Below are 27,473 nucleotides of genomic sequence, written 5' to 3'. Positions count from 1 at the left end.
CAAACTGGAGGGGGTTCAGAGAAGGGCAGTGAGGATGATCAGGGGTCTAGAAACAAAGCCCTATGAGGACAGACTGAAAGAACTGGGCATGTTTAGCCTTGAGAAGAGAAGATTGAGGGGAGACAGGATAGCACTCTTCAAATACTTGAAAGGTTGTCACACAGAGGAGGGCCAGGATCTCTTCGTGATCCTCCCAGGGTGCAGGACACAGAATAATGAGCTCAAGTTACAGGAAGCCAGATTCCAGCTGGACATCAGGAAAAACTTCCTGACTGTTAGAGCAGTACAACAATTGAACCAATTACCTAGGGAGGTCGTGGGTTCTCCCACACAATAGGAATTCAAGAGGCAGCTGGACAGCCATCTGTCAGGCTTGCTTTAAGGTGGATTCCTGCATTGAGCAGGGTGTTGGACTTGATGGCCTTATAGGCCCCTTCCAACTCTACTACTCTATGATTCTATGAAATTATTCAAACCGAGGGGCATTTTGCCATTGGCTTCTGTTGGGTATGGGGCAGTCTGCTTTGATTGCAAAACAATCCTTCTGTGGTTAGAAAGCACCTTGACGTTTCTGGTTATCCTCCTCCTTCCCACACTGCCGAAAGCAATGATCCTTTTTCATACGTCGTCTACTCCAAAACATTGAAGGTATGTGAGATGAGTTATTTCAGTCAGCAGAAATCTTCCATGCTTTGCAATGCTCTTTCTCCGTATTGAGTTAGATTTAAAATTTGTGGTTCAGAAGGTCATTATGTAATTCTAGAATGGAACAGCCTAGACAAAGGGAAAAAGAACCGTAAAAGACAGAAGGTTTTTGGCTTCCATAAAACCTTTCTGACAGTCTAGTGTGTTTACATTTCTTAGTAAGTCTGAAGTATTTATTTAAACTATTTAGCCATGGCTAACATTCTTAAGCTGAAGTCCACAAATCACTTGCTCTGGAGTAATTCTATTGACTTCAACGACACTAGTCTAAAGTGAATTGCTTGCCCCTATAACGATTTCTCAAAGTTCAGGCAATTTGAACTTCTTCTACAGCTTTTTTTCGAAGCAAGCCGACCAATCAAGCCGAAGTACTTTTTGTGTTCTAACATTTTGTTTTGTTTTGTTTGTGTTCTAATGAATACGCTGTTGGTTTGGATGTAGGAGTTCAAAGTCTTGCTCAGATATGAAGCTCTCAAGTTGGCCTGGATCAAGTCACTGAACTCAAGGTCCTATCTCCAGGCATAAATTCATTTTTAATACATCCCACTAGTTAGTCAGCAGACTTGTATTTTTGGAAGTTATAAATAGATGCATCTTCTAACAGTCCCCCTGAATTTATAAAACTCCTGGATCTTCACTGAATGTGTGACTTCACTGGTTGGGAAACGTTGGGAGCTGTTGGACATTTTTCTGTCTAAAGATGCATAGGATTGAGCCCTTAAATGCTCATTATTTGAACAAACCTCTACATGTTGTCTTATTAATAACAAAGTGTCTAACTGGCTGCTATTAAAAGACACTGGGGTAGATGGACTTTTGATCTAACTATGTCAGGCTGTTCTTAATAGATGTGCATTACAACAGTTGACATGTGAACTGGTAATCTACGGTATCACACTCCTTCACCCAATTCACATAAATTGCGCTTCACATATAATTTAGCAGAGGTTTAGGTACCCACAAGCTTTAGGGCAACTGTAGGAAGATGGCAGAGGGTTGTCTCTGTGCCTCTGACAGCCTGGCGCATAGAAGGCTCTCTTGGGAAGTGCACATTTTTGTGTGCCAACTTTTGAAGGCGCCCCATGTTGATTGACTGCGGGTGAGAGAGCCCAGGCGCAACACAACACATACCGCAAGGCCGAAAGGATGGAGGCAACCAATTGGCTGCAAGCCCCATGAAATCGGGCTACAGGATGTGGGTTCCCCAATTCAGTTGTAACGTGCAACAAGGATTGATACCACAAGGATGGTTTTCATGGGGGCAGTTTTCCTAGTCACTCTGTCGTGCAACAGAACTACAGGCCTCTACAGTGATGGCCTTGTCAAGGGCCGCTTAACGCATTTGAGCTTCATTTGCAGCAAGTGGGTTCCCCGAAGTCCCTCCCATGGAAATAACTAGCATTTTATATAAGAATACGGCAGTGTAAGGCTTATTACTAGAGATCTACTGGACCAAATTTGCTCATTTTTGTTTTAAACTGACGCTTGAGTGGTGTAGATATGCAGAAAATTTTGAAACGTTAAAAAAGTTCAAAGCTCAAGCTTTAATAACAATTAATTTCCTCCGTGCCAAACAGGCAAGGCAGCCCCTCCACCAGTGGGATGGCAGACCAGCCCTGCTTGGCCCATCAGTGTGGCATGAAGGTGGACCTCAGCCCAGCTGTGCGGTAGGCTGTCACTGCAAGTGGGGAGGAGGAAGGGGATGAAAGCAGCCAACCGGGGCAGGCAAGGGAGGGGACAGGGCCATGCCAGATATAAATTTTGGAAGGGGGATTCACTATGCATGAACCAAATGTTCATTGGACGTGAGCCCTCTGTGGTGAGGGGACTGAGAGGCAAAAAAGTGGGAAAGGCGCAACATGGGCTTTACACTAGTAGGAAAGATTTCCACTAGGGGACGAACCTTGATAGCCTGTTGCCACAAAAACGGCCAGGAATCTCGTTGCACCTTAAAGATGTCACCCATTCATTATGGCATAAGACAGCCTTCTTCAACATGCTGCCCTCTGGAGGTTTTGGATTTCAACTCCCAATATCCCCAGCCTGCATGGGCCATAGTCAGGAACGCTGAGGATTGTGGTCCAAAACATCCGGGGGGCCCCATCAGGTTGGAGAAGGCCGGCCTAGAGTCCACTTCATTAGAAGCATAGGGCAAGAATTACCAGTGTGCTTTTGTAAGCCTTTTCTTATGTCCTCTGCATGCCAAAGTCCGACATGCCCAGGCACTGGCCTAGAAATCTTTATCCCTCCTATAATTTTTCTTATGGGAGTGACTTGTGGGAGCAATCCCCAGATGGAAAATTGTAACTTGGGAAGTGGCTCCGAGCTCCACATTCCAAGAACCAGCCGCTGCCACCAGAATGGGGAGTAGCTAGATGCGTCTGACCAGAGAGGAAGGTATTGAGGTAGAGAGCCTTTTGCGCTTGGGCAGCCTGTGCATGAATTTGTAATGATGGCAAACGGGATGAGGAGAGCTGTTTTTGAGGGCCAGCTTTGGGCGTGCCCCCCCACATCCCTGACCAGAGCTGCTTCGCAGTTTAAACAAAATGACCACAAGGCCACTTTCCCAGAGAGATCGCATTTCTTCTAAAAGAATGGCACAGTAGAACAACATCACTTTTGCCTTGGAAGATTGGCATGACTCCATGGGGCGTGGAGAGTATAATGACTAACCATATTCTGCCAGCAACCTGGCCTTCAGAAATGCCGTAGGGTACAGCACCCTAAGAGGCATGGTTCGTCTTATGGCAACAAAGGTCAATTAAACCCAAGTAGTAGACGTGAGGTTTGATTATAGAAATGAAATTGCAAACAACAGGTAGTAATTGCAGGGTTCTTGTTGCTCGGCTGGATGCAGATTTATTTTATTTGTTTATTTGCAATATTTATGTACCGCTCCCCATCCAAAGATTTCGGAGCAGTGAACAACAAATAGAATAAAACACAATAAACACACCATATTAAAAATTACATTTTTAAAAGGACAAAGTTCTGATAAAACTGCTGCTGGTCATTCAGGGGAAGCTTCCTGAGACAACATTGTTTTCAGCAGACGCTGGAAGCAATACAACGTTGGCACCTGTCTGACCTCCAAAGGCATGGAATTCCTCAGGAAGGGGGCCACTACACTGAAGGCTCTTCTCCTAGTGAACTCCAGTCAGACCATAGGTCCATGTGGAATCACCAGGAACAAGCCTTCAGTGACTGGGCAGATTGGTAAGGGAGAAGGCACTCTCTTAGGTATCCTGATCCCAGGTATCCTAGTCATACTTCGAGTACACTCATTGACACCAATGAGTAGACTGACTTGTCCAATTGATTTCAAGGGGTCTACTCTGAGCACAACTAAATCTGAATCCAATCCCTGTTTTTTTTAAAAAAAAAACTGGAATAATATATTACCTCATATCTTTCATTTGGAAAATGACTCAGTGAGTCCTTTCTTTTTATGCCCTTCCAGAGAGAGGGAGTATGAGCACACGGATTAGCTTATGTTTGAAAGGTGTTAGTAGATAATGAAAGTTGGTTTTTGAAATGACTCCCAAGCTTTGGAGGGGTGTTTTTTAAGGGCCTTGAAGTGGTAACCCTGTAATGGTAATTAACACCCCCACACTACAAGCTTCCAGCGTGCTCTTTGCCAGCGTATTATAAACGGGCCTTCAGGGGGAAGCAGGAAAAAGGCTTATGTATGCAGACGTCTTTAGGACTAATGACTTTACAACCAACCGCGTGAGTGCCATGCTGTTTATGAAGTGCCGGATATTCATTTACAGCAGAAGCTCTGTAACTTTGTCCTGCTGAACCACTCTAAGTCAAAGGTGGGGGTGGGGAGAATTATTGTTCTCAAGCTCCCTCGAATCTGACATATAAAAATTGGCTGCTCATCTGTTGCCATTTGCTCTCATAAGTCATGGCAGGTCAAGCGGAGCATGTTAAGCCGGTAGTATGTTCCAAGTCCAGGACAGAAAGATAAAAGGGTGTTCTGTTGTCAAAAAGAAACGCTCCATTAGTAGTCAATATCTACTCCAGAAGGTTCATCAGAGAAGCATTTTATTGCACGCTCGCTACTGTCCACTTATGGATGTGTACGCATCCTTTAGATGATGATGTCCGCCTCCCGTGCGCCTCCTGCTCCTTCCGCTAGTTTTTCCATAGCAAAATAGACCCCTTTTAATCCATTAAAAAAACAAAAACAAAAAGCGGAATGCGCTGCACCTCCTGTATACAGGAAAAGTGGCGCGATAAAAACTGCCCCTGAATGGGCCATGTGATCTTTGTTTACTTCCTCTTTCCCCTCTGGGAAGAAAGAGGAAGTAATGATGGACAAAAGCAGGGGTGGAGAAGAGATGGTAAGGAAATGAACTTGTGGCCCTCCAGATGTTGTTGAACTACAGCTCCCATTATTCTGGAATATTGGCCATGTTGACAGGGGTTTGAAGTCCAACAAGATCTGGAGAGCTGCAGGCCTCTTACCCCAACCAGGTACAAAAGTGGACATGGCTCCTGTATTTTTTTATAGTTGTGCAGAACAAGGGTGACCAAAAGGTAGACCTCCAACTGCTTTGGACTTCAACTCCCATTTGCCATCGTGGCAAATGGTCAGGAATGTTGGGGGTTGAAGTCTAAAACAGCTGGAGATTTACTTTCTGCCCATCACTTGTGTAGAAGAGGGATTGTTGACAGGTACAGCTTATTAAGTGGGGTTGAAGAATGTCCTGTGTGGGGTCTCCTCCTTTAGCCATAAAAAAGTAGCAGAGCCTTCTCCTAGCCTCATCTCGTGACCTAGCCGAGACACCACCACAAGAAGTGATGTATGGTAGGACAAAGAAAGTCCTTTCCTTCCATAACTTAACCAGTGTATTCCAAGTTATAAAAATGTGGGCAATACAGGTGCCCATACATTAGTCCTTTCCACTCTGGTGCTCTCCAGATGCGTTGGACAACCTCTCCCAGAATCCCCCAGCTTTGCAGTCCAACACATATGGAGGGTGTCAGGTTGGGAAAGGCTGCCATAGATCAGCATGCAGTCGGTGCTGACTTGTGTGAGCTGGCTCTTAGTTAGCTGGCTCATCAGAACCATATGGAGGGGCTGGGATTTAGAATTTTTGTACGTTGAGGTCTGCGAAATCAAGTCATTCTCCTTGGCCGTGCTTTGGAATGTGGCGAGATGCTAAGGAAGGTTTCTGAAGTGTTGCATTGTGCAAGTTAATATTTAACCTGCCGAAGATAAGAAAGGGAGGTGGTGACCAGCTACGTAGCTGTCTTTTTTCTTTTTTTTTGTCTTTTTTTTGCCCATCTAGCCCAGAACTGCCTGCGGTGAGTGACAGCAGCTCTTGGATCTCTCATGGGGCGGCTTTCCTCTGCCACCTGGGAGCTTTTTAAATGGAGATGCAAGGGAGGGGGAACCCTGGGACCCTCGGTAGGCAAAATAATATGTACCTCTGCCACTCTAAGCCAGCCTTCCCCAATCTTGGGGAGTTGTAGGCAAAAACATCTGGAGGGCAGCAGTTTGGGAAACGCTGGATTGATCTATGACCCTGTACCTAACAGATTCTCCATTTTTAGCCGGCTGCTTGCATATATATATTCTAGTTTCTTAAAACACAGTTTGCACTTGCAGGCCTCAGCATTGTTTCATCCTTGGGTTTTTGCACAGATAGGAACACGGATGGTTAAATGTGTACAAGGAGCCGATGACAATTGCCCATCTCATAGCAGTCATGTGCAAATGGACTACACATGAAGAGTAGCCTTCAAGAATCGGGAGTCCTCTGGTAGCCATGGTTCGCTGGCTGATTAAGATCCAGAAGCAAACCTTACTTGGGAGGCAGCGGGTCCATGAGGCATGTCTTACTACCACAGAAAGTATGAGGTATTGATTATCTATTTTTAGATAATACATAGGGAAGGCAGGAACCTCAGCAAATTGGTTTGTAATGCCTGCCATTTGGACTTGCAGCACGGCCTTAAATATGAAGGTTGCGTGCCAAGGCAAACAAAACAGTGTCACTGGGAAGAATTACTGTATTTCTGACCATAAGCGCTTGCAAAAAGCTGTCTGTAACCAAGGCAATGAAAGAGCTGAAGCATTTAGCTATGTAGAAAGGAAAAAGAATGGCATGTACTTTGCTGACCAAAACCCCGGAGTTGTGCTTATTCCTGACATTCCGGACATCACCCTCTGACTGTCAAGGTACGAAGTGTGGGAAATGAGATCCGTAAAATCTTAATCATCGTCAACACAATAATGTGTAAAAGTAGATATGTTGGCCAGAAGGAAAAAAAACAAATCCCGAATCCATATTTGTGCAAAACTTTATTAGGCCAACTCAACGTTCATAAAAATTGCGAAAACTTTTGAGATCTCCAGCTCTTTCTGTCAGGGATGTTACAAACAGCAAGTTGGGGCATGTGTGTCTGTGTGTATGAGAAAGAGGAGAAGTGGAAAAAGCTGATTTGGTGTTGAAGTCATGAAGTCTGCATGGTCAGAGTCTTAAGATGAAACGTGAGAGGAGGGCATTCAGTTAAGCTCTACCAGGTAATGCAGTGGTTTCAGCTTGCCCCTGGGACTGCCCCAGAACAGAAGTTGGGAACCCTTTTCCGTCCACGGGCTGACTTCCAATCTGGGAAAGGTAGCAGGGGGGGCTGCGTTCCTTCCGTGGGTGGGGCAAAGGCAAAGTGGGCTGAACCAAAGACAGAGTAGGCGGGGCTAAATGCAGTTCTTCATGACTTCAGTATCAACTCCGCCTTTTTCTTTTCCGTTTTTTGTAACATCTTGCCTGATGAAGAGATCTGGAGATCTTGAAAGTTTGCACGTTTGGCCTAATAAAAAATTAAACTAATATGGATTTTGGAATCATCATCATCATCATCATCATGCCTTGATCTCACAATGAAACTGGCAGCTTTTACTGTTCTCAAGTCATTGGATATTTTAAAGGTTGTATATTGTGTGTCGGCGTTGACTCAAGAAAGGAAAACGGATTAATGAAGCTCTTGGTCACTTTTTGTAGTAAGTTCCGTAGGCTACTCTTCTCCTGTTACAGCCTTGCATCTTGATGAAGTGGATGCAAGCTGAGTGTCCCGTACATCATGTGGAGTCAATTTTAGCATGAGTGAACAGAACAAATGCAAACTAAAGAGGTCCTGAGGAGCATTTTAAATTAGATTACAAGACATTCTCCTTGTTCTGGACGCCCTGGAGAACACGAAAACAGTTTGGCAAAAGCAGGAGCTCTGGTTTTATGAAGATATGACTACATGAGGGACTGTGCACATTTGTGTTCTCCTGTACTATTAATTGATTGCTTTTGTTTGTGACCTTTAATTTTTGTTTTGTTTTTAACATGTCCTATACACCTACTCGGGGATAAGCCCCACTGAGCTCCAGGGAACTTATTTCTGAGGGAGTAAATGGTAGCTGTTTTTTGGATTTTGGATATGCATTGTAAAAATCTCCATTGGTTTCCTGTTTTGGAATACAATGGAAACAGCATTTTCAAGTGGAAATTTTGCGATTTCATTTTTTTTCTTTGATTAATGCCCAAGTGCCATGTATTTGCACCACAGTATCTCCAATGACGTGTCCTTGTGTGGATCTTCATAGATGAATCAGAGCAAGAAAGTATGGATGGTGGGGGAAGAAAATGTACATTTTTGTCATTAACAAACAAGAAAAGATAGATCCATTGTCCACAAAGAGAGATTCCCCCTGCTGCTACCACACATCTACACTTGTCCGGATTATAAACTCTTATTACCTTGATTTATTCTGCATAATTCGGAGAGGCTTATTTTACAGCACGGGTTCTGATCTGCCAACCAGAAACCTTTAACACTTATGCACAGTTTCTGCTGGCCATAAAAGCTAAATTTATGCACACTAGGCCAAGATCTAAAGTCCATTATCTTGTGACAATATCTGACAGGAATCTGCCCAGCTCAGGCTGTTCTTTTAAAATGGATGGTTTCCTTTCTGTTCCTCGGTTTTAAGCGCTCATAGAAATCCTTGTCCACTTTAAGGGTCCATTTTCTATGCCCAGCTTTATAACTGGATATAACTTACAAATGAGAGAACAGGATTGCTAAAGTTTTGGTTGAGAAACACAAGTCTGTGTAGGATGATGAAAATGGTCTAACTTTTTAGTCTGTAGAGGAAGAGGCCAAGTCCTGCTGTTTGAAGTTTGTGTTTTACACCCATTCATTCAATCATTCATTCATTCAACCAGGCTGGATTAGTATGCTCCCAAAAGAAGGGGAGAACCAAGAATGGATTTAGCTTACATGAATGTAGTCAGCATATTAAAAGGCCTTTCTTCAGATGTGCCCCATTGACTGGGAAGTAGAAAATTCAGCAGGGAAACCCTGTGACTCATACAGAAACAATAGCCTTTGAGGAATGCTTTAAAATCGTGGGAATAAAGTCTTGCCTCCCAATGGGAGCATTTACACACACACACACGTGTGTGTGTGTAAGATGGCCATGGAGAATTAAAGGACACGATGCTTAATCCATAAATTCAAATACCGTGTGTATGCTGAAAATTTTCAACATTGTCAGTTGAAATAGTAGAGAGTGAGTTTGTGCCTGTATAATTTCTCCTGCTAACTACAAAATGGTTGTGGAAATCGGTTGCTTGTCTGGGAAATATCACATATTTCTGTTCTATAAGTTAATGCTGAAGGAGCATTGTCCCACCCACCCACCTGACTTCCCACACTAGGTGGGGTCTTCACATTTATGCCAATTTAAACTGCTTCTATTTAATTCTGGTGTTTCACTAGGGGCTGTCAATTTTGTTTTTCCTTAAGTTTCCCATTTTTCCAAACATGTTTCGTGCATCCCAAAACATTGAGACTTTGTAAAATTTGTATGTATTTTGTGTGCATTTCTCCTAACATATGCGTTTTAGTATGCATTTTTTTCCTAATATACCGTTATTTTGCAAGCAGATTTCCTAATATATATATTCCATGTTACTTTCACTAACATAGACATTTTTGTGTGTACTTTTCCCAAATATGCATATGTCTGTATGCATTTTTTAAACTTCATTGCAAAATTCGGTGGAGTGTAAATTTCGAAGGATAACTTAGTTTTTGTTCACATATTGGTTCAAAAGTGAAAAAGTAGATAAGTTCTCATAAAAATGAAAACCAAATTAATTTCTCCACCATCCTTGTGTTTCACAAACATAATGGGGATGAGAAGAATTCCTCTGTTCAGTTTTGTATCAGTCAGATAAGAGCTTTCTGTATAGCATTGATTACTACAGTGTTGGAAAAAATGCTTTGCATGTTAAAAGGCAGGATTAAATTATGTCTCAGCCTCTCCCACATTGAGTCACATTTCAAGCAATCTGGTTGTCTCCATTCCAACTCAGATATATGGTATTTCCATTCTTGGATGTAAGATGACATTTGATGTCTTGTTTTACACTAAAGGCTCATCATACAATATGTTCTTTCTCTGCACAAGTTCTCCTAACTTTTGAAGAAATGTACTGTGTGAACTTGTAAGCCACAAATATAGTTGGCCATAATTTCTATGCCAACAGGAAATAAAAACATATTATTCATTTAAACTCTTGGCTTTCCACTGCAAGGTGTTCTAGGTTGCTTGCAATCCCAATTTAAACTTCCAAATAAAATCCACATAAATTAAAATAATAATAATAAAAAACTTAAGTCACTAACAACCAGATAACAAATGACCAAAGGTATCATGTTCTCACTTGTCAAAGGTTTGAAATTAACATGGGCTCTATTCAGACACAACTTGGGAAAGGGTGGTTAGGCTCACCACGGTGCATAGTGGTTACCACTAGCCACGCCGCGTGCTCCTGCCTGACGTACATGTAAACATGGCCTGCAGTGTAGTTACCCTAACCACCCTCCACTTTAACCACCTTCTTGAGTATGTGTAGCTTCTCCTTGAACTGTTTAAGGACGCAGGAGTAGCCGCTCCTCTGTAACTGCCCGGAAAACCATGGGAAGAAGTTTTCATGCCTGATAGTGCTGAGGATATCCTGGGCCTCAGGGCTGCTCCAAAATGTAATGAAGGCTCCCGCCTCTGACCACGTCTGCACCTTTGTTGTCTTGTGTTTCTTCCCTGCTTCCTCCCCCTCGTCCTGGGAGGGCCCCCTGGCTTGGGTTGGGGTGCTACGCTGGGACTGGGATGCCTCTGAGGAGTTGCCGTCTGAGTAGACAGTAGGGGATCTGCCGCCGCTGCCGCCCTCCATGGGATTGGGCCCATGGGGGAGGCCTGCTGGGCCTGCCATTCCATCTCCAGTGCCTTGGTACTGCAGCATTCCGGATACCCTTGAAGCATCTACCCTTCCTCCGGTGCCTAGAGTGGAGCTTGCTCCTTGGGATTTGGGCATGCCAGACTCTGGTGGGACAGGATGGCAGGGATATGGGCTCTGGCTCTATGGGAATGTGCGTGACTGGGATGCCTGTTGGTGAAGTGGGTGCCGCACGGATGCTTGCTTCCTGTGATCGGTGGGCCTCTCCCCGCTTTGCGTTTTTGCCCAGGGAAAGTTGGGGGTCTGATTGCATGGCAGCATGGAGCGGGGACAGGCACAGGTGTTCTCTATACTTGGGCTCAGGTCATAGCATTCGCAGGGGCTGGGGGGCGCTGGCACAACAGGGAGGACGTGATTTCATCCAGGGCTGCTGCTACTGCATTCCCAGTGGCCGAGCAGATGGGGTTTGCCAAGGCGGCCGGCCATGGCTGTTTGTGCCTGGGAACGTGGTGCGCTCAAGGACGCTCTGCTGATAGCGGTGGTGTGGGAAAGGAGACTTCTTGTGTGCGCTGTGCTTCTCCGACTGTGTATGGCAGGCAGGGATGAACAATGATGGGCTTGACGAGCAGCCGCCATGTCAGGTGTTATGAGGCAGGCGGAGCTGTTGCGCTACAGCCAGGGTGGAGGCCCTGTTTTTAGCCACTCTTGCCACAGAGCTCTATGTTAGCGCTCAGTTAACCATGGGGGCCAGATAGACAACATCCTAAGCCATGGTTTGGGCTGCTGATACTTTTGCAGTGTGTGGTTAAACTGTGGTTATGTAGCCACCATTGTTAGGGAAATCATTCTGCACATGACACGCTAAGCCATCATACTTAGCTCACAATGCTTAACCATCGTGGCTTAGTGTGATGTTTGAACAAGGCCATGGTTTCTAATAATTAACATTTCCCATTAGAATTAACAAGATACCTAAAAGATAGAAAGGTAAGTGTCATATTTGTGTCTCTGGGGAAAGTACTGCATAAATGAGGTGCCACCACAGAAAAGGTCCTGTCCTCACTATCTTCCAAAGCATCCAAATCAGGTCCTTAGATAATAACCTGAACACATCAACATAGAAGGTGTTTCAATGGATACTCTGATATTCCGTCTGATTGGATACTCTAATTTTTTTTGGTCAATCCTGAACCATATTCTAGTTAGTTTCATCCAACATGTATTATGTTCTCCCCCCCCCTTTTTTTTTTTTAGTAGATTGCTTATTTGGGAAAATATTTCTTGAGTATGGAAAGTTTCAACAGCAACGCATCTCAGTGTTTTATATTGTTTCTCTCTTCCCCACATTGTTTTTTTGAGTCAGCTTTTGCCTCAAAGCGCTGAACATCCAGTCTTCTTTCACCAGGGACTCCGTTGATGGCTTGAGGGAATGAAGTTCAGTTTTCCACCACACGCTTCTGTTTTTCTGGTGTGGCGGTATTTAAATCATAGTGAGATCATGCTTGGTTTGCTTGGTTCCTTGCCTTCTGCTTGCCTTTTTTGGATTTGTTCTTTCTTTTGTTCATTGTACAAAACATACATCAAGGATTTTACGGTCATAAAAAAAAGCCCATTTAAAAAAAAAAATAGAAAGAGGAGTGGGAAAGGGGCTAAATATCTATGGATAAAATCCTGTGAGTCAGTGGAGTTTCTAAAGCCTTGATTAGTCTGGGCTGGGAGGCAGCGGGGTGGGGTTTGCCTTTTTACAAGAATATGTAAGGGCACGTCACTACGGCTAATGTTCCACTGGAAACCCCCATGAAGTCCTGGAGATGTGATCAGAGAGCTAGGCTGCCTCTCTCTGCTTGCTATAACCACTTCATTTCAGAGTTGCACTAACGTGGGTACCTCCAAATGATGTTGGCCGTGCGCCTCTGAGGGCTTATTCCTACTATATCTCAGCAAGGATATGTAGAATCAGTTCGCAGGAAGATACTGCAAATGAGAACATAAGAAGAGCCCTTCTGGATCAGACCGAGGGTCCATCTAGTCCAGCTCTCTGTTCACACAGTGGCCGACCAACTGTTGACCAGGGACCCACAAGCAGGACATGGTGCAGCTTGTGCACTCATGTTTTCCAGCAACTGGTATATATCGGCTTACTGCGGTATCCCAGCGGTATCCCCTACACATGAGCCCATTTTGACACACTGACATACCTACGCCAGAGCACAGGGTGCCAAAAGCAAAGGAAAGGAGCAGAAGGCTCGAAATAACCTATGACATCACAGGTAATGGAGTAGAGTTGTTTATACCATGGCACTGTTCCTCTCTCACCATAACATGCGGACATCTTCCTCATAGACATCTGGGATCTTTTAATGTGTGTACATTAAGGAATGGGTGTGGTTAGTGCGATGCATGAGAGCCAGGATATAACGTACTGGGTCTGAAACAACATCGTGAGAAAACAAAACAAGAAAAAGCCCCACCCTAAAATCTGTTTTGAATTTTCAACCGTTTGTTCACAGGCATTTTAAATGGATAACAATCCTTGTAAGCAAACAAACAAGCCAACATTCCAACCTTTTCTCAGACGAGCACCACTAGAAATGTGTTGTTAATTAATGAGCATTCTTCAGAACCATGATCCTTGATGAGCATTCACATGGTTGTCTTGGAAGGAAAATCCTGAATATTCTCACACGCCCACGTTCAAGGACCGGTTCACACATGTGACTTGCAGAATGGCAGGTTCGTCAAAACCCAGTTGGGCAGGCTGAGGTCCGTATGACAACCTTCCTCTCTGAAGAGGCTCCCTTCTGCAGTTGTGAGGGTGGCTGCGTGTACATGTAACAGTAAGCCAGGATTTAGCATTAAAAAAAAAAAGCCCACGTCAAATGCTGGGCTTGAATGTTGTCCCCTCCCCTCTTCCTGTGTAGCGGTGAGAAGAATAAACCAGGATTCAGTTTCACTTTAACTGCAAGCCAGGAAGTGTGATTTCCAAAAAACCTCTTGTCAGTTTCTAAACAAGCCAGCTGCAAACTCTCCCTTGTTTAGCAAACTGGAGTTTACTTTAAACCATGCTTCTTGGTTCAGATGTAACAACAAGCCAGGAATCGGGCAGGACCTCAGAGGAGGAGGAAAGGGGGCATTTGTGGGGGAAGAGGAGGAGACCGGGGAGGCCAGGATACGAGACATCCTGAGCCTGCTCAAGCATCCTTCTCTCCCGCTCCAATGTGCCCTCACTTGAAGAGCTGAAAACCCTGTGTAGTGAAAATCACCGAAGATGAAGGACAAAGATCACCTCTGCTGCCCCCCACCCCTCTGCTGGCCTCAGCCTAACAGGCATAGGAATATCAGAAGCCTCTGAGTTCGGAGACTTCCAAACAGCGAGGGTGCAGTTGATGGGATTGTACTCTTAGGGATGCTTACAGCAAGAAAGGTTCCTCTGCCTCACCCACCCTCCCTCCCTCCCTAGCAATCGCTTTGCTTTTCAGCTGCCTCTCCTCACCTCCCGAAGAGCCAATAGAAAGAAGGAAAGCATAGCATAGCATACCCTAAGGGTATTTCTTATACTGCTGTGCTGAAAATTTCTCCCACAAAAAGTCCCACCATTCTCATTCAATTTGATAGAAAAGAAATTGCTTTCAAAAAGAAATTCAAAGGAGAAGGAATTTCGCAGAAATTCTCATGGGTTTGGTTCATGCCTTATAAAATAATAAGGCATAGAACACCCTTCCTGAACCTGATACACTCCAGATGTGTCAGACTACAACTCCCATCACCCCATGGATTATGGGGGTTGTAGTCCAACATGTCTGGATGGTGTCAGGTTGAGGGAAGCTGGTATAGAACCATTTCTGGGATCACAAAGGGTTTGCCTACCAGAAGTGATCCTGCACAGGCGCGATCCTGCACGAAGCTGAGATTATTATTATTTTAAAAACAAAACAAAACTCGGCACTGGAAGATGCTGAGCGCCATCCCAAAGATGCAGAAAATGCTCTCCCCCTCACCCTCGATGCCCACAGAGTCCCCCCCCCCACAGCTCCATGCGCATTTCCTGAGCCCTGGTACTCATGGGGAAGAGGGAGGACCACGGGAAGGAGAGCCGCACCACCCACAGAGCTCAGGATGGTCCCGAGACAGTGGAAAAAACGGGAAAAGCAGTCACAGCTATGCCAGGAGAACTGAGTGTTCATCCCCGGTTCACTCCAGGATCAGCTGTGCATCATTTAGATGTGCAGGGACGACTTTGTGACCATCCTGGGATAAATGGCAGGTGTAGGTCAGGTGACTATGTGCCCATCAGGAAATGTATGAGTATTACATCTGACTTTTATTAAAAGGGGGTGGAGGTATGGGCTCAGGGAGTGTTCTAAAGTGTGTTTGCACATTCAGCTGCAAAGATACAGGATCTGGTGCAGCAGGAACATGAAGTAGTTCTTCAGAACCACTTCCTTTCTGCCTCCAAAGATGCTGAATGTGTGATGGTTGTTCCCAAATTCATCCCTGACTTGAGTTCAGTGAAAGAGCATCAGTTAATGTCGGAGACACTGGTCCATGTTCTTCACTGGGTCAGTTCAAAGCCTGAATCACCTCTAGTCAATTTCAAAGTCTAGAAGAAGCGAGTAAAACATCTGGAATCTAATGTTCTTGTTGGATAAGTGCCTGCCCCACCTTTAAAATTAGACTGGCATTGCGTCTTGGAGACGAATTTGGATCATCATGCCAAAAGAAAAGATTCAAACGAAACATTTTCCCCACCCACAACAAAGCCTTTAATTACCCCTTTTAAAACCCGCGCCTGGCGATTCAGATTGCATTTAAAGTTGTTTTTTGCTTCTATCATTTGAGACTGATGACTTGACCACAACATTTTCAGATCCTCGTGCATTTTGTGACATGCACTGAAACAGGCGACCCAGACAGCTCACTGGCACAGGGAAGTGAGATTCCTGCTTTTCTCCTCTATGGGCCAAAATCTTTTCACACTCTGTTGCCTCCAGACAAACTTGGCAGTGCCGTTGTACTCTGTGACTGGCAGGCCCTGCCCTGGCAGAACGCAAGAATGAAGGGGCAGCATATTCGGGACTCAGCACCTTCTCATGGTGCCTGCCAAGGCTTGGAACCCTTCACTTTTAATTTGCATTGAACATGCATCTTTGTATTTTGGGGGGAAATGGGGTGGGGGGAATACCTTATTGCCAAGTAAAGTGCACTGCTAGAACAATTTTTGGCCAGCGTGCTCTACAAAGAAATCCCAACCTATTCCCTTCAAAAAAACCAGTGAGATCCACTTCTTCAAGTGCAGAAAGAGGCAACTAAGATGCCTCCTATGAGAGAAGGTCACAACAGCTGGCATTGTTCAGCTTGGAAAAAAGGAGGCTAAGAGGAGAAATGTTAGAGGTGTACCAAATTAGGCAAGGTGTGGGAGAACGTGCTCGGGGAGACATTTTTCTCCTTCTCCCATAAGCCAGGGTCATCCCATGGAGCTGACTGGTGGGAGATTCAGGACAGATAAAAGGAAGTATCTCTTCATATAGCGCATAGTTAATCTATGGGATTCGTTCCCACAAGATGTGGTGAGGGCCACCAATTTGAGTGGCTTGAAAAGCAGGCTAGACAAATTCCTAGAGGAGAAGGCTATCAGTGGCTACCAGTTCCGATGGCTATATGCTACCTTCAGCCATCAGGGGCAGTATGCCTAGTATGCAACGAGGGATAGGGCCTTTTCAGTGGTGGCCCCCAGACTGTGGAATGATCTCCCTGATGAGGCTCGCCTGGCACCAACGCTGCTATCTTTCCGGCGCCAGGTTAAGACTTTCCTCTTTGCCCAGGCATATGGTGGCACATCCTAATTACCCACATGTTTAGTTTTTTAATTGGTTTTTAATGCTTTATGTGTGTATGTTCTGTGTTTTAGAGTTTTAAATTTTGTATACTTGTTTTTACCTCAATTTTAGAATTTCTGTAAACCGCCCAGAGAGCCCTGGCTATGAGAGCGGTATATAAGTGTAATAAATAAATAAATAAATAAATAAATAAATAAATAAACTAACTCAGTGGGGAACATGGGCGGGAGGGTGCTGTTGCACTCATGCCCTGCTTGTGAGTTTCCTGTAGGCAGCTGGCTGGCCACTGTGTGAACAGAGTGCTGGACTAGATGGACCCTCGGTCTGATCCAGCAGGGCTCTTCTTCTGTTCTTTTGTACTTGGCTTTTGTACTCAGAGCATGTCAGTGATGAAGCGTTGGCCCCTCTGGGGACATAGTTTCACGTCTCCTTCATGTTTTAGTTGTTTGTTTACTGGAAGCATTTTTGTCCCGCTCTTTCAGGCTCCCATTCAGGCTCCCAGCGTGGCTTATACGAGATCATGATCAAACATGACGGCTCATGCCTGCAGGCTTACAACCGAAAAGACATAACATAACATAACAGAAAAGGGGAATGGTGAGAGAGGAAGGGGAAAACTTGGGGACCTTTGTTTTTTATTTATTTTTTAAAAAGGTACTGAGTTCTTACAATGACCAGTTTGTATGGAAGCCATTGAGGGAGAGGAGGAGAGTGACATTGCTGGTTTCTTGGGAGAGCTGATGGAGAGACCATGCAGTTCTCTCTCTCCCTCTGCTGCAGCCTGAAGGAATGGCTGCAGCTGGATGGAAGTCGAGGGAAGGGTGTGATGGAACTGGTCTTTCATCCTGCAGTCCTGTCTCTGCTCCATTATGTGGATAATGGAGAGCAAATTTATTCTTTGCATTGGGCTATACCACTCTCGTAGCTGCGCGTCAGGTAGATTGTGCTTTCTCAGTTGAAACCCCTGTTCCAGATATGGTTGTATACCCTCTGAAGGAGCAGGTGTGCCATTTGGGGGATCTGTCTGGATCCTGTGCTGCTGTCCCTGGATATCCTTGGCTTAGCTGTAAAAAGATACCGCTTTCCTCGGCAGCACGTGCCTTAGTCACCTCCTGATTGGACTGTTGCAGTGTGCTCTGTGTAGGGCTCTCCTTGAAGAGTGTTTGGAAACTGCAGGTGGTGTGAAATGTAGCAGCCAGAATGGCGTCTGGTGCACATTCTTTGGACTCAATTCAAGGTGCTAGTTCTTTACCTGTAAAGCCTGGCCCTGGGATACCTGAAGGGCTACTAGTATGAGCCTGACTGTCCTCTACCATTGGCGTGTGAGGGCCTGCTCTATATCTCACCATCAAATGAGGTTAGCTTAGTGGAAACAAGGGACAGCTGCTTTTATGCGGTGGCACCGTGTCTGTGGAACTCTCTTCCCAAGGAAATTGGCTTGGCTTCCGCTCTTGCTTGCCTTCTGGTGAGCAGTGATGACATTTGTATTTAGCCTAGCTTTTCATTGACTGGAAAATTGATTAACACTCTTGTTCCTGTTGTATTGCCTTGTCCTGCTTTTAGGACCATAAGGTTATATTATATATTTTGAGCTTGAGAAGTGTTTTTAAACTTTTTACTGATCACCGCTTTCCGAGGCGAGGGGATGAAAAGAAGTACAGAAATATTTTAATGAAGAAATGAATAAAAATATTGTTGTGGTACACCAGTTTCTAGATATCATTCATTTTTTAAAAAAATATAGGTCATTAGCTTGCAAACCAGATCCGTAACCCCCTCGTTTAGTCACTGTTTTAGTCAGTATTTATATGGCTAAGGGAACTCAGATGACATCTTAACAATGTATGACTGTGTTTTGTAGATGACCATGACACCTGCATGGTTTGAATAGCAATGGGCATATGGTGACTATGTGCAGCCTTTTAACATTCAACCTCTTAAAAGACACTAAAGCAGCTTTCCCCAACTTGGGCTCTCCAGCTGGGTTTGTCTATGGTCCCCATCATCCCAACCAATAGGGGTCCTACTGGCTAGGGATGATGGGAACTGTAGTCAAAGTTGTCTGGAGGGTGCCAGGTTCAGGAAGGTGCTCTAAAGCCATCGTATTGCTACCCATGTGGCAAGTTCAATACAGTCCTAATTCTTCCAAGAAGCCCCACTTTCTGCAGACAGATATGTGACACACAAATGCTTCAGTTGTTTTCCTCATGGAAGGTACAATACAATATACACTGTATCCCAGGGGTGAGGGATGAAGGAAATTGAAGGGGAGGTTGAAAGAATGGACACGAAACCCTCTGCCAGCTTTCAGAGTGGAGATGTTCCTTCGTCAATAGGCGGGGAACGGACTGCCGGGTAAAAATAAAATACAGCTGTTTTTTGTCGTACAATTCACAATGTCACCAACCATTCACAATTACGGCTACTTCACGTATCTAGAGCAAACGCAAGGTAAACAGGGAAAGGAAAATCTTGGCGTGTTACAGTCCCTTGCTTAAGACCCTTACATCATTCTTTTTGTTTAAGTTCCTTCTCCTCCTCCGCGTGTTTTTCCTGTTACTGTCTAAACATTAGCCAAGAGGGCAACCGGTTTGGTAGTTTGAAATGGCTCATAATGGTAACGAGCAGACATTTCTGCTTTACACAGAGAAGGTGATAGCTACCAAGGAAACGATAATAAACTCCCTGTGTGCGTAGGTGGCAAAGAGTGAAAGAAAAAAAAGTTAATCATTCTGGTATATGGCTCCATGTACACAAGTGTACATGCCTGAGCACATTTTTCCCCTTCTTCCCCAGCTGTGGTGAGAGATTCTGGCAAAGAATGGTTGTTTGGGCTGTTTTCGTCTTAATGATTGTAGTCTGTTGGAGATCTAGTAAAGGTCCTGTTTTGTAGCATCTGTACCAGATGCAGTTAGCCTTTAAAGAAGCCATTGTGCTTAATCTCCTGCCACATTAGTTATCATTTCTCTGTTTGTTTCAAGGCTGAGTGCACCTACCACCGTCTTGCTATCTACGTCATTCTCCCTGTTTACTTTATTAGGCAGGATGGATCCTCCCAGCGTTCCCACCCTGGCTCTCGCTGGCCTCTTTCCCGTCGGTATTTTAAAGCTGTCGGCCCATATCTCTCCTGAAAATTTCTTTCATTTCCTCGTCCTGATTTATACAAGAAAGAAACAACTACACAACCCAAATCAATAAGAATGTCCTCCTTTTTCCGCCTCTGTGGCGTAAAGCCCACATAACTGTGTCATTCCATGGATGATGCTTTTTCTAAGATAAATGAGATTAGTACAAGATTTGGCTTGGGAATTGTAGCAACCTATGCAACACACTTCAAAGAATGAGCTTCTGCAGAAATCCAGGGGCAGTATCCAATTTTATTTATTTATTTACAGCATTTATCTATTGCTTCACATCTAAACAGATTCCAGAGCAGTGAATAATGAAAGACAAAATGACACAAAGAAAAAAGAAAAAACACACACCATAAATTACCAATAAGAACTGGGCTTCCTGAAATATAGAAGTTTTCAAGAGGCGCCAGAAACAACACAGGCCACAGCTAGACCTGAGGTTTATCCTGGGATCCTCCAGGGTTCGCCCCTGCCTGAGCACTGGATCCCCTGTGTGTCACCTAGATGAACAGGTTTGACCCCTGGACGATCCAGGGATAAACCTTAGGTCTAGCTATGGCCACAGTGTCCGTGCCTGCCTGATCTCCAGAGGCAGGGAGTTCCATAGAAAGTCAAAGGTACTTAGAATTTGTATTTGCCAGCTGTAGCACCTCGCCCATAAACCTACAGAAACCAGTGTGCTTTATCCACATCTGGCTGAGGAAAAATGCACAGAGCTCTGACACGGAGGAAATTGTTGGCTTAACCCAGCCTTACCCAAGCTAGTCTCGTCCAGGTGAGTTAGACTACAATTCCCAGCAGCCCCCAGCTGGCATGGGGGATGCTGAGAGCCTTCCCCAAGTTGGACAGCATCAACTTGGGTAAGAGTGGCGTAACCAATTGGTTTGCCTTGGTTAAACTTCTCTTTTTATCCAAGACCAGATTTATGCCTTGGAAGCAGTGGAGAAGCTGTGATGTCGTAGCAGTCTTCTGGTTGCAGATTTTTCCAGGAAATCTCTAGAATTACTTGTCAATTTGTTAAGCCAACATTTAAGATGGCACTCCTGCCAGTCTTGGGGGAAGCTCATAATGGGGCTTTCCACAAAGGACTCATGGGACACTGCACTGGAAGGTACCTGATCAGTGTCATCTACAAGACCAGTGCACTTATATATGACACAGAGCTGCCCTAGAGAAATTGATCCGTTGGATTCAACCCTGTGTGATGCTTTGGTCAATCCTGATACCTATTGGGGGTGGGTTTATCAGCAGTGAGGAACCTCTTTCAGGCCAAAGGCTCTCGAGGGCCACATTCCAGTGGTGGGTGGGGCCAAAAGCAAAACAGGTGTTGCCACAGCTTATTTTAAGCTTAAAGCTCTTACTTAACAGTAACTGAGCTGTAGGAGAGGCATTTCAACTTTTTAGAATAGGAAAAAGCATGTAGAAGTTGCCAAACCTCCAAATGATCTGTGGCCAGGAAAAGGGGGCCATGGCCATCTGGAGAACCCTGGTGGCTGTATTGGTGGGTTAGATTTGACTCCAGGTGGGTTAGATTTGGCCCATGGGCCTTAGGTTCCCCATCCCTGCTTTGCATTATATAGCAACCATATCCCATGGTTGGGTGTGTTAATATAATATGGAATGAAATATTTAATATGAAACATGGCCTTCCTCTTCAACAGGTTCGTTGATTGAATTGCAAGTTAGCTCATACTACTTTTGACATATCAAAAAAGACACCTGTGTTGATATTTGAGCAATATGCAAACTTATTTAAATGTAGCTACTTAATCAGTCAAAAAGGTAGCTGATTAATCAGCTAAAAAATCTTTTTAAGAGGTTGACAGCCATCCTTAAAATGGATCCTGCCATTTGTGTAACCACTCCAAAGCTTTTTCTCTCCTGTTCCATCAAATTAGTATAATTTCACCTTTGCTGGGGGTTTTAAGCAGTCTTATTCTTAATTAAGGTCAACCACTCAACAAGTCGACAGACACACAGATACGGTTTACAGAAGCTAGATTTGGGGCTGATTTACACTCATTCTTGATTAAATTTTTCCATGCTGAGATTTAATCAGGTAAATGACTGTGTATGTTATTTTAAGACAAGAAGATTATGCTACCTCCAGTATCAGAAGCAGTACGCTGATATACACCAGTTGCTGAGAAACACAGCCAGGAAGGTGCTATTGCATTCATGACCTACTTGTGAGTTTCCCACAGGCAGCTGGTTGGCCACTGTGTGAAAAGAATGAAAAACATGAGCTTGCATCTCCTGTAGTAAGGGCTGCAATACATAGCTACGAAGTTTAGTGTACTCTGAAAAGTCTCAATATTAAACAAAAAACAATTACTTTGCAAATATTCCCATTTCGGTGAGTCAAAAACAAATCATTGTGGAACTGAAGCAAATGAAGGACCGTTGAACTAATTTGCATTAGTGGGGGAAAGGAGGCTGAGGTTTCATAATACGCTGTCAAACTCTGCTACTCAGAGTTTAATGGGGCTTTCTCCCAGATACAGAAGTAGAGGACTGCAGCCTTAAAAGAAAAGAAAAAAGTAATTGCAGTACCCATTTGAGATAAATGGTGAGTTGCTGAAAGCATTCCATAAGCCAGCCACTGACTTGACTGTTTTTGTATTCGCCATGTTTGTATATTTTTGAGCACTTTGGATATGTTTCTCTCTTCATTTGGGGGAGCTTTTGATTCATCTAGCGCTATCTACCTTCTCCAGAATGCAGAAGTGAGCAGGCTGATGGCCTCCAGCATTCTTTCTCATAACCAGATAAACCAAGAAATGGAAGGGTAATGGGCCTTTTCGAAGGCCTCTAAGTATGATGCCCTGTATGATTTGTCTGCTTTCCTCCAGATGCCTATTTTGGCCGAGAGCCTCAATACTGGACCTCCCATACAACCATGTCTGGAAAGAAAGGGCGGAGGGACGGGGACATGCTTTGTCAGTGAACAGAGACAGCATATTCTTAGATAGTTATGGGTTAGATTATAAAATTACATAGCAAGGGGTTATGTAATCAGTGTAGAGTTAAGCCTGGTGCTCAAGTTACTCAGAGGTATGGGAACACACAGTAGTGCTACTTCTCTGGGTGCCCCCACCAAATGAGGTGAGGCAGGTGGCTACTAAGGAGAGGGCCTTTTCAGTGGCAACCCAATTGTGGAAAGACCTCCCCAAAGAGGCCCGCCTGGCACCTGTATTGTGGACGTTTTGGTGCCAGGTGAAGACCTTTTATTTCCCCAAGCTTTTTTAGTCCTCCAGTTTTATTTTTTAAATGTGTTACTGATCCAGTTTGCATGTCACTACTGCCCATGGATTCTTTAATCCATGGCTAGGTGGGAGCCAGTGAGCACGCTGGCTCCTGGCTACTCACCCGTTCCTGCTGAGCTAAAACAATGCAGGGACACCCGCGTCTCTGGCTTGTTTAGCCTGATATCTGAACCCAGAATTGTGGGTTGTTGTGTGTGTGTGTGGGGATAACCCAGAGTTCAAACCTATGGTTAATATGCTTAATGTGGTGAATAAGTAACCACGCATCATGATAAATCCATGCCTGGGTTTATCATGACATATGAAGCAGGTGTTGCATGTTGTCAGGGGAAGAACAAACCAACTCTGGGTTGTTCTTCCCCTAACAACACACAGTACTTGGTTCATAAGTCACAGTAAACCCAGGATGGGGCATCCCTGGCTTGTTTAGCTGTGCCTGGCTGCTTGTGGGAGCAGCTGGCCAGTGAACTGCCCAGAGAGTTTTGGCTATTGGGCAGTATAGAAATGTAAATAAATAAACAATGTCCCTTCTGTGCTGCTAGGTGGTGCGGGTTGGCCCAGGACCATGCAGGAAGAGCCTGTGCTGAGGACCCTCCCCATGCCAGGGTTTTCCTGAAGCTTGATGGAAGCATAGAGGAGACCCACAGTGTGTGGTCCAGGGCTTCTCTTGTGGTATCCTTGGAAAAAAATGGTATTGCACTGGCTGTCATTCTACTAATGAAATGTCGGTAGATTTGGATTTAAGAGAGAAAGGTTTAAATTCCAGCTCATTGGAATTTGTCCAAGGCTCATTGGACAACCAAGAGAAGGTTATATGAAAGCCAGTGTAGAGGTTAGAGTGATGGAGTTCTGGGTTCTTGGGCTAACCTACCTCACAGGGTTCTTGTGAGGATAAAATGGAGAGGAGGAGGACCATGTAAGCCACCTTGGGTTCCTTGGAGGAAAAAAGGCAGGATAAAAATTTAATGAATGCATTAAAATAATATAAAAATATGAAGAGTTTTAAAGGTTTGCGGGGAGGGGAGAACCAGAAACAATTTAAAATGACACATTTCTGCCTGCCTGTGTTTTCTCCAGGGTCCTTTGGAAAATCTGGAGGATAAAAGTTCTTTTTCCCCTGAAATTTTCCGAGGGTTTCCCTGTCCGTCCAGCCGTCCCAGCCTTCACATCTCTTGTTGCATGTCTTGGCTTATTTATCTTTGAAAGTAGGGGGAAAGTACTGAACTACATTTTAGTGAATATGAATGTATTGAAAGCAATCTTCTATATAAAGTTTATATCAAATGTACAGAACAGGATGTACACGCAGTGCATACGTTTGCAAAAGAACGTCCCTTTCCATGAAATCCACCCCCCAATTACAACAATATTTAGGAAGCAATCTAAATGATGCAGTTAAATTAAAATATAAATGCTGTGGACTAGGAATTTTGCAAGACATTTCCTGAAGTCTCAAGGCCCATTTTGCTGCTGGCTTCAAGTATTCGGCGTTTTAGCCTGCCCTACCCCATTTGTTTCCAGGTACAGATGCCATAATCCATCGTGTTCTTATTCTTATAGCAGCATTTGAATTGTGTCTTCGCAGTTATTTGGATGGATGCTTTTCAAAGTTGGGGACCAAGATTTGTGGTGCAGGACAGCAGCTGGGGGAGAAAGAGAGAGAGAGAGCGCGATTGGGAATGATGAAAACCCCGTACTGTGATCATTCGAAATTCCACTCCTACCCTTAACCAGACGGCTGCTCACATATTTAAAACATGTTTCCTTCATCCACAAGGGTTAGAAACTTGTTTTCTCTTCTAATTAAACGAAAGATGCCTTTCTGAAAAAAAGAAACGATGAGATTTTGGTCTTGAGAGCTAAGATTTCAGCAGTAGTTGGGCAGAATTCTGGACCTCTGAACTTTACAAGACTAGAAAGTTGTTCGGAAAATGTTAAACTGATGGAAGTAGGGCAGGGAAGGGATAGCAGTTGACAAATAAGAGCCCTTTACTCTCTAACACATTTGGAATCAAATATCAATTGTCAAAAGATTTCATAACTATTATCTTTTTAAACTGTTCTTAATACACTTTGACTGGGTTCAGACAACGCGATAACCAATGGAGGTTTAAATAGTCAACCAGGGTGGATAAAAATCAATGATTTTTTAAAAAAAAAATCAAAAAAATGGATTTTTTGATTTAAATCGGATTTTTTTTTATTTAAATCGGATTTTTTTTAATAAAATGCTTTTTGAGGGAAAATCTATCTAAAGATAGTTTTCTATTTAAGATACATTATAGTCCAAAGGTTATTAATCATGAAATAAGGATTAGTTTTTAATTATGTAGCATGAGGCTGTATATTCATGCAATGTTTAAATTTTTTGGTAAATGAATTCCATTAATCCATTCACAATGTCATGCTCTTCCAGAGGTTTCTGTAAGATTATTGGGCAATTTTTCTATCTAGAAGATATTATCACAGACGCTTGGTTTTACAGTTCTCAAAACTGTGAATTTGTGTCTGCAGAGATCACAATCCCATTGTTCCTTTGCAAATCTATGTACACAGAATCAACCCCTTACCTCTTAAGTGCTAAGTTTCAAAAAATTCAATGAATAGAGTGCACTTTTGGGGAGGGGGAGTCAAATGATTAAATTGAGTCTTTCTGAGTAGTGATTTAAATTGTGATTTAAATCAAATTGATTTAAATCGAATCCACCCTATAGTCAACGGTTGGTTATTTAACCCACCACAGGTTATGATGTATGAAGGGAGTTTTTTTAACCCATAGTTGGTTATTTGGCTGAAATAACCAATGCAAATAACCAACGCTGTACAGAGTAGGCTATTTGAACTGCCATTGGTTATCATATCGTGTGGAGAGCACCGTTGGTTATTCTTCAGCCACTGTTGATTATTTCATCAGCCACAGAGTCGCAAGACAAGAGCAGTCAAAGCAGTGGCTGCCGCTCTAGACCAGCTGGCAGGATAGATTTTTGGCAGCAATGGCTGATGAGATACTAGTGGGAGGACTGTTGAGGGAGAGAGGCCGGGGGATGAGCGACTCAACTCAGCGTGGACTAGTAGTCAACTCAACCTTGATCCTAATCCACACCATGGTTGATTATTATGTTGTGTGGGTAGTACCCCCTAGATAAACAACTGGCGAGTTGATTTTTACCCTACCGTTGACTATCGTGTTGTCTGAACACAGCCTTTGTCTTGCTTATCCTCATAACAACCCAGCAAAGTTAGCTTTTATCATTCTCTTTTCCAGAGGGTAAACTAAGGTTGAGAGATAAAGTGCTCAGGTCAATCCAACAAGAGACAGTGACTGGACAAAGATTGGAACCTGGGTGAAGTAGTTGTTTCAGGAAGCAGATTCTGAAGTGGTCTCATTTTGCTTCATCCACTCTCTATCTCTGTTTTAAACAAATTGGGTGCAGTCCAAAGAGGCCTTTGGGCGGAGAGTGCCGTTTTGACTTTTTGCTTCAGGTGTGACAATGTTTAAGTCCATCACTGTCTGTTTGAGGCCGTTCTCATGTGTGATGCTTCCCCCTACTTACTCTTATTGCTCTAACTTATTTAAAGAACCCAAGTGCATCCAAATTTGGATATGTTACTTAAGGTCTCCCCCTTCTCTCTGATTTCTCTCTAGAATCTTATGGCAAGAGCCCTCTATGACAATGTCCCAGAATGTGCAGAGGAGCTGGCCTTCCGCAAAGGAGACATTTTGACAGTGATTGAACAAAATACTGAAGGACTGGAAGGATGGTGGCTCTGTTCCTTACATGGGCGGCAAGGCATTGTCCCTGGCAACCGTGTAAAACTTCTGATAGGCCCTGTACAGGAAACTCCTTCTACTCAAGACACACCGAATTCAGGATCTGTACATCAACCGTATCACCAGCAAAAGATCTACCAAGTGCCAAATGCACATACTTCTCCTCGGGATCCAGTCTACCAAGTGCCACCTTCTTATCTGAATCAGGGAATCTACCAGGTACCCACGGGCCATGGTTGTCAGGGGCAAGATGTCTACCAGGTGCCGCCATCTGGGCAGAGAAGTTTCGGTGGAATGGATGGCTGTCCTGTAAGCAACAAGGTGGGTATAATTTACCTTGAGGCATCTCTTTCAAAACAATTTGCTTGAATTGTATTACTGTGGGGTGTTTCTAAGCTTGTTGAACTTTATCCCACACGGAATGGATAAAGTCACAGTTCATTCATGGCTTTCCTGCTGTCAATGCAATAGATATTGAAGGTTTGTGTATGTAACTGTATATCTGTCGAGGTTGG

At 44.0% G+C, this 27,473-nt stretch overlaps 2 protein-coding genes across 3 annotated transcripts in view; one reads left to right on the top strand and one right to left on the bottom strand.

Moving 5' to 3' along the window:
- SMIM13 (small integral membrane protein 13) overlaps window positions 1-27,473 on the bottom strand; it is a 312,816-nt gene that overhangs the window by 213,435 nt on the left and 71,908 nt on the right. The gene's annotated exons all lie outside the window — the stretch shown is intronic.
- Window positions 1-27,473, top strand: part of NEDD9 (neural precursor cell expressed, developmentally down-regulated 9) — a 70,278-nt gene that overhangs the window by 4,226 nt on the left and 38,579 nt on the right. Inside the window, exons 1-2 of one of the 2 annotated variants that reach the window (XM_063130386.1) lie at window positions 24,870-24,964; window positions 26,833-27,279. In XM_063130386.1, the coding sequence (XP_062986456.1) occupies window positions 24,944-24,964; window positions 26,833-27,279 (468 nt within the window). In that variant the 5' untranslated portion in view covers window positions 24,870-24,943. Of the gene's footprint in view, window positions 1-24,869; window positions 24,965-26,832; window positions 27,280-27,473 lie in introns of those variants that run through there. The other variant, XM_063130387.1, reaches the window with a different exon arrangement.

The sequence above is a fragment of the Elgaria multicarinata genome, chromosome 7, assembly GCF_023053635.1.
Source record: "Elgaria multicarinata webbii isolate HBS135686 ecotype San Diego chromosome 7, rElgMul1.1.pri, whole genome shotgun sequence".
NCBI lineage: Eukaryota > Metazoa > Chordata > Lepidosauria > Squamata > Anguidae > Elgaria > Elgaria multicarinata.
The sequence above is the reverse complement of the archived record's forward strand: the minus strand, read 5'-3'. Positions and strand labels throughout refer to the sequence as shown.